The sequence below is a fragment of the Heterocephalus glaber genome, unplaced genomic scaffold (assembly GCF_053883595.1).
Source record: "Heterocephalus glaber isolate CG9 unplaced genomic scaffold, H.glaber_assembly_v1.0 deba00000546, whole genome shotgun sequence".
Taxonomy (NCBI): Eukaryota; Metazoa; Chordata; class Mammalia; order Rodentia; family Bathyergidae; genus Heterocephalus; species Heterocephalus glaber.
The window spans coordinates 14,979,522-14,987,623 of NW_028258147.1; the positions used below are offsets into that span (position 1 = coordinate 14,979,522).

The 8,102-nt window shown below is 34.9% G+C and overlaps 1 protein-coding gene across 3 annotated transcripts in view; it reads left to right on the plus strand.

Moving 5' to 3' along the window:
• The window catches only part of Tspan12 (tetraspanin 12), a 71,237-nt gene extending 66,403 nt beyond the window's left edge, over window positions 1-4,834 (plus strand). For all 3 annotated transcript variants that reach the window (XM_021237607.2, XM_087204448.1, XM_087204449.1), the window contains one exon: window positions 3,176-4,834. In XM_021237607.2, the coding sequence (XP_021093266.1) occupies window positions 3,176-3,481 (306 nt within the window). In that variant the 3' untranslated portion in view covers window positions 3,482-4,834. The remainder of the gene's footprint in view (window positions 1-3,175) is intronic.
• Window positions 4,835-8,102: the final 3,268 nt, after the last annotated feature.

The window sequence follows — 8,102 nt, forward strand, 5'->3', positions numbered from 1 at the left end:
CCAAACCATTTTTATTTTACTGTTTTTGAAGTGACTTGTTGCAAATTATGGTAAGTATTTCCTCTGCTTAATCAGGAGGCTAGTGATCATATGTCTCAATGGCAGATAATCATTTTAGAGAGTGACCTCTTTATCCTGAAAAACAGTGATGCCCACATTAGCTATAGTAAGCAATGGCTGTTGAATCAATTTTCACTGGTGACAGGGCCGGGTATTTAGTTCAGTGGTGATGTGCCTGCCTGGTAAGCATAAGGTCCTGAGTTCGATCGCTGGTATGGAAAAAAAAAAAATTCACTGGTGAAAAAATGCTATATTTCTAGTGTTTCCCATACATTTTTACAAAGTGTTGAAACTCATACTTTACTGTGTCTGCTGGTCACAGATTTCTATTTTTAATTTGAGCTTTCTGATTTGGGCTGGCATGCCAGATAAAACTGGACTAGATATCATTCTAAGTACTTTTTTGTTCAATCTTGCCAATATCCCAAACAGGTACTGTTACTAAGTGATCTCAGATGAAAAAACCGAAACATGGAGAGATTAAGTAACTTGCCCAAATTTACATAGCTTATAAGTAGCAAAGCGGAGATTTAAATTCAAGATTTCAAGTGGATAATCTTAACCATTATAGTATACTATATCATATAAAGATGTTTATTAGACTTGCACATAAACATGAGTGAATGGGCTCTGACAGTATACCTCAGTGAAGCACTTGGAAAAGTACTTGAAACTTGATGAATTGCCATTGTGACATGTATTTTGGCCTCCCATGGAATATTTGTGTATATGTATTTATGTGTATGTATTTATGTATGTATCAACTAGATAATATAGCAGAGATATGACCTTATTAAACCAATGTTAAGTGTTATAAAATCATAAATATTTTAATTTCATTTTTGTGAAGTTGGTGAATATTTGCTATTCTTTTACTGTTTTTATTACATGGTATACCAAAAGAAAGAAGTTATTGAAAATTGTCCTTGACTAGTTTTACACGATTTTTAAATTTCTCTAGAGTAATGTCTTATTGGGGTAGCATTACCAATCAATGTCTTTGGAAATCCAAGAATTATATATTATTCATCCCCCCCATTTAATACAATGTACAAGTTGACTACTGATCCATAGTCTTTTTCTTTTCTTTTTTATCTTTTTTTTTTTTTTTTTGGTACCGGGGATCGAACTCACGACCTTGGGCTTGCAAGGCAAGCATGGTGTTGCTGAGATAAATCCCCAGCCCTCATAGTCTTTTTCTTGACTTAGTGATCTCCTTGTGGAATATGGAGAAGAAAACAAGGAGAAAGTGATCTAAATATGAATTTCTTTTTATTCAAGCGGCTGCCCCATAGGGTAAACACCTAGTTGCTTTTACTGGAAACTCAGAATAAAAGCTTTCAAAATCAAGTTCTTGTTGCGAGATAATTTTTTAAGGCTGCCTCATATTTCTGTGTGTCTTGTGAACTGAGGCACTAGGTACCTTTGTACTGAACCATCTTTTCAAGAATGTATGTGAAGGAAACAGCCTTGAAGATAGAGGTATTGTCTCCTTCATAGAAAATACAGGTTTTTATCCTGTCCTGTATAATAAAAATAGTCCTCTCTCAAGTGAAGAATGGAAATGCTTACTACCCATGAACAAAGATTAGGGTTTCCTCAGCTCAGTGTTCCTCTCCCATGTACAACTTACCGTGTGCATACGTCATCTGGCCTTCTTTATATTGTGCTTGGAACTTAAGAAAATGACATAGTCCCTGACAATTTTTATTACTATGAGTAATAAATTCCTTTTCTCTGCTTTCTGCCAGCATCCACAAAACTGTGGCAAATTAATCTGCTAGTTTCTAAGTAGAGTAAGATCTCAGAATCTTCCAAGTTCTTGTCATTTTTTTATAAAGCACTGTCACAGGTTGTCACCTTAATGTACAATGAGAAATTTATAATTTCCCTTTAGAGGAGTAGATTACATTTATTTGCTGTGAGTTCACTAGAGATGAGGCATATGGCATGGTCACCTGAGATACTGGCCACTAGAAACAAAGCAGGTATGCTTGATCACTGAGAAGGGTGACTTAGGACAGTTGGTAGTCTCAGTCTACCTCCTTTTCTTTATTCCTTCTCCAGTTCTTCTTTATCGTGAGTTTTCCTTCCACATTCTCCGTTCTCTTGTCTTCCTTCAGAATTCTCTTCTGTATCTGTCATAGGAATCCTTTGACTTTTGTACTTCAAATACAAACAAAAAAACTTGCTTATGTTTTCTTAATACAGTTGTCTCTGATCTATGTAGGGCCTGAAGATATTTTTCAGATCCCTACTTGGTAAAAGTAGAAGCTGGGTCATAACAATAATTTCCCCATATGTATTTCTGCTGCAGGCAGTGGACAAGGGTCAGGGTAAAAATGTTGATTTTTACCCATCAGCATGTTTCAACAGCAGACTGAAAGAATGCTTCTGATCCTTGGGAAAAAGTTTCTGACTAGAGAACTAGAACTATAATTCAACAGTGAAAGGATTAAGAGATATATATATATATATATATATATATATAGCTATTGAATATATACATTAAATTCCCCATAATGATTCTATTATGTATCATAAACATATACTAATAAAAATGGGGAACTTAATAATAATAATAATAATTTTTTTTTTAATGTTTGGATCAATCTCAAGTCAGGGGTCAGCAGTCTGTGGCTTGTGAACCAACTCTGGCCCAGTGCCTTTGGGTATGCTTGGACATTTCATTAGAATATATCCACTTCCATTCATTTACATATTGTATATGGTTGCTTTTGTATTATACTGACAGAAATAAGTAATTGCAGTAGAGATTATATGGCCTGTAAAACCTAAACTATTTTTAATCTCTGGTTCTGGTTCTTTATCAAAAAATAAACACTTGCCAACCCCTCTGCTCTAGAGATTGAATTTCATATTGGTGAGACTCAATTTCTAGTTGTGTGGGAAACAAAAGATGCTCATCAGAATCAGGTAAGCAGGCTTTTCTAAAGGTGCATGCCTCCTTTCCATGTTCTCATAGCATTTCCTTGTTGAAAGTCACTGTCTTAAAATTTATTATTCACTTAACTGATGCAGAATTTTGTTTTCACTTTTTTTGAGCCACTGTAATATATCCACAGTGATATTGGTCATGCTATTTCTTTTACAGGGTTGTGGGAAGAAAATGTACTCCTTTTTGAGAGGAACCAAACAACTGCAAATACTTAGGTTTCTGGGAATCTCCATTGGAGTGACACAAATCCTGGCCATGATTCTCACCATTACTCTCCTCTGGGCTCTGTATTATGATAGAAGAGAACCTGGGACAGGCCAAATGATGTCCCTGAAGAATGACAACTCTCAGCATCTTTCATGTCACTCAGTAGAACTGTTAAAACCAAGCCTTTCAAGGATCTTTGAACATACATCTATGGCAAACAGCTTTAATACACACTTCGAGATGGAAGAATTATAAAGACTGTCAAGAAGGAAACCACAAACTTGTTTTATTGGACTTGTGAATTTTTGAGTACACAGTTATCTGTTTCAAAAGTTTGTAGACTTAAAAATATTGCCATAAAATAATGTGTAGACATATAATTTTGTACTCTTTAAAATAAAGAGGGGAAAGTTTTATATGTCACTACCTGGACAATAATTGATGTCATTTATAATGCTAAGACAGATCTAATACCCACTTTATAGCCTGTGTAAGGTTTTTACTGAATACAGTTATGTTTGAGGTGGCAAGATTTGATCAACATTATTGCGTCCCTATAAATGAGTCACATATCGTGGATTTGGAACTAAAGTAGAGGTTGATTTACTTCCACAGGATAGTATATAAATTCTCAGTTAACCATTAACATAGGAAGTTAGACAATACTAATGACTTTTATTACTTGGTGATATATTCTTTTGAGGGCAACAAGATTATACATTAAGAACACTTTCAAAATTGGTGACTACCTAAGCGTGATTTTTGCTGGTTACTAAAATATTCTTACCACTTAAAAGAGCAAACTAACACATTGTCTTAAGCTGATCAGGGATATATGTGTATATGTCTGTGCTAACTCTGTATAATTCAGTAGATTTGGGTTCTCATAAGGTTAAGAATAACAACTGTGTCCTGTATAGAACCATTGTTTTAGCCTTTCCCATTAATAGAACTTTTTTTTTTTTTTTTTTTTTTTGGTACCAGGGATCGAACTAGGGTCCTTGTGCTTGCAAGGCAGGCGGCGGAACCACTGAGCTAAATCCCCGGCCCCTAATAGAGCTTTTAAATTCAGCCTTGGGTCTATATTACGTTCATAACCCTTAATTTAAATGCTTAAACACTAAAATTTGAAAACTACAGTGTGATACATAATCATTAGAATTCTGAATGTGGTCTGGTCTTTAGGAAGTATTGACAAGAAAATTTACACATAGTTGATTCAGCAAGCATTTAGATGCTGTTTTCTCCTACATAAAGACTGTTGTTGGAAATAAACACTTCTTAAAAGAACTTACCTTTGCCTTTTCTAAACAGAAGCAACAGTTTCCAAGTCAGTATAATTCTCCAATGAGTAGTATTCTTTGTCTCCAGAAAAATGCTTTAAGAATCATTAAAGTGACAGTTTGACAGAGATTATCTTTGGTTTATCTCATTGATTAATATGTTGTGGCAGATTACACAGATTATTAATTTTTTTACAAAAGTAAAATATATTTATTTGAAATGGGAAGAGTGCATTTTACTGTATTTTGTGTATCGTGTTTATTTCTCAGATGATGGAAAGATAATTAAAACAAATATCAATAAATATTTTCTAGAGAGTAATAATTTGTACCTATTTTTTATACATTCCAAGCACCTTTACCACTTGAAAAGATTATCAAGGGGAAGAAAAACATGAGTTGGGATAACTGAATAAAATATTAATAATTTCCAAACTCTGGAAGTGATCTATACAATTATTGTCACTGAGAAGGTACTGGTTTATTTTTCAAGCTTTTGTTTTAGCTAAATGATAAATAATGTAGCTAAATGATATGATGCAAAAAATAAGCCCATTTACAGTATGTTTATCTCCTGAGTATTTTCACATCGCAGTTTGGTAGGGCTATTATTAATTTTTAAAGGAACGTAAATTAGCAGAGCGTGGTGGTACATACCTATAATTCCAGCTACTTGAGTATTGAGGCAAGAGGGTGGCTTGAGCCCAGGAATTCAAGGCCAGTCTGGACAACATAGCAAGAATTTGTCTCTTTAAAAAAAAAAAAAAGGAAGAAATAAAGTGAGTCTAACAAATTCAATATTTGAACTTGAGATTATCTACCAGATTTTAATCTTCCATAGATTTAAATGAAAATTGGTTAGTTGCTCAATCAAAAAGATCCCCTTTTATAATTTCTTCAATTCCCAGTAATTCCACCTACAATACCCAAATAACTGAGACAGTTAAGAGTTTTATTTGAATTTTTGGATAATTAAATTTATTGGCCTATCTTTTAATGTGTCTCAGTTACTGAGAGAACAAGCAGCTTAGTAAAAAGAAGTTCTTAAATTATAAAAGTTGATTTGTACATTTTCGACTAGATATTTTGATATATCTGATTTACTGCCCTCTGAAATAGTGAACATAAATTTAGACAATCATCTGGTGTACAATACATTTGCTTAATGGGGACAAATGATATTTATAGCAGAGGTCCACAAAGGCCTCTTGTACTACTAACACACCTGGAATAATAAAACTGCAAGGAACTTTAAAAAGTATATATTGCTGGAGAGTTGAGGGAGTTTGATGTTTGGGTGTATTGCGATCAAATTTTAACTATTTCTTTGGGAATTTTTAAAGCTTTTTTTTTCCAGTAAATATCACCATTTATTAAAGTAAAAATGTAAGAAGATATTTTTAGTCTCATTAACAGGCAATTCAAAGTCCCCTGGAGACTCAGAGCTGGCAATTAGAGATGATGCCGGTTCTTAAACCCTGTAAAATGAGTTAGAGACAATTGTGATAGCCACAGGAAAAATAAATAAACATGCCGGTGAATAGAGCTGTTCTTAAGAGGTGGAGGAAAGTGGAATCAAGGTGGTTACATTGAGGAAATGACCTATAAGTTGAGTCAGGAAGGGAAGTAAATGTTAAGCTAATTTATGAAGAACATTCCATGAGCTATGACCCTAAGGTTAAAAACGAGCACTATTTTGGAGACAGGTATTGTGGTTCAGTGTAATTAGGCAGAATACAGAATGCCAGAAAAACATCATAAGAAAGGAAATGGAGGAAATTTGGGTTTGAGGATTCATTCTGTAGGTTCAGTGGGGATTCTTTGAAGTGTTTTCAGAAAAAGAATAATGATTTTTCAGACATTTCTCTAGATTAGCTAAGTAAGAAACGAGGCACAGGGAAGCAAGTGTGCCCTTTGCACAGCTCCCCAGAGGCAGCCGTCTTTTCCTGTAGTCTAAGTAAATGAATAACTCGTGCTGTCCAACTCTGAGGGCCTTTGTGGGAGACTGGATAAACTGCTTTTTCTGTATTCTTGAAGAGAGATGAAGATGCCCACCAGGGGAATGCAAGTCAAAAAGCAGAATGCGTAAAACAAATCCCTACAGGGTAAATCCACAAATTTGACAACATGTTGACCTTGAGGAGTATGGGACAAAAAGTGAAAGAACTGAAATCTCTAAATTTTGTTCTGAGTAAATTGGCAATGGCATTAATCTAGATAGAAGGATGGAGCAGAATGAGTGTGTGGGAGAGTAATTAATTTGGTTTGGGATCCACTGAGTTGGAGATGCCTGTAGGACATACAGATGGAGATGTCTACAGGCAGCTGTAAATTCCAGGCTGGAGCTCCAAAGGATGCACTGTGGAGCCTGAGAATTTTTATGTATTGTATTTCCATCTCAGGAAGCCTGACAGAAAATGGGCTGAGAACCAAATCTCATTTGAAGTAACTACTAAGCAGGATACTACAAAAGTTTCTTTTTGTCTGAACTCCCACTCCTACAAATGACTCCAACTGGTAAAGAAATGACAAATGAATGCACAACTGAATTGTGGCAAAAGAGCAGCCCCCGTTTTAAAAAATTACTACCAACTGCTATCTTGCTTCATCTAACCCTTCTTCCTGTTATCAACCTGCAATTTAAAAGTGGATTCACCTTTCCTGTGAGCTGAGTTCTTGCTCCCTTACCTCCAGGCACATCCTAGAAACATGTGTAGGAAAATCTTTGATATCTTCTTCAAAGCTCATTTATTTCTTATTTTAATATTTTAATTGCAATCAGTCTATCTCTTATGCATTCAAGGATTCCTAGATAGATGATAGACACACCATCCAGGTTGCTTTGTGCATATTTTCTCTGCTCTTTACAATTCCTTTGCAATTTGTAGATATCATAGGTCCCATTTTACAAATAAAAAAAGGACTCAGACAGATTTAACTAGTATGCACGAGCACTCTTATTTCTTCCTGCTCCACTTTGAAACATACTTGGTGAGGCTCAGCTAACTCCTTATGCAGAAAAGCCAGATTCTCTTACATGTAAATCAGTATCTCCAGGTCAAACGGGTAGCCACATTCTACAACTGCTTTCTTCAAAATAATACTTTTGTCCAACTAATTTCCTTCCCTGTAAAATTTCCCAGAACAAATCCAAATATCTAAAGGTTTGATTGCTCTCTCTCTTCCTCATCTCTGGTATCCCACTAATATATTTGTGAGGACACACAAAACCAAATTAATTTCTTTAATCAGTTTTATTGGGGCCTTAAATACATACATATGTATCATACATGTGACAACAATGTAGATAAAAAACATTTTTATTACTTCAAAAATTTCCCTCTTTTTGTTTTAAATCCTGCAATTCCTATCCCAAGCTTCAGTCAACGTGGATCTGCTATATTTATTCAAATTAATTCTTGTTAATCTCAATTCTTATCCTGTCACTTCCTTTTCTTACTCAAACACTTCAAAGCGTTCTCTGTTTTAGGCAAGACAGAGCTTTCCAACTTAGTATGTATGTCGTTTATACAGCACATTCAGGTAAAGGAACACCAGAGGCACTAGCCCTCCTAAGAATTGCCTGCCTACCA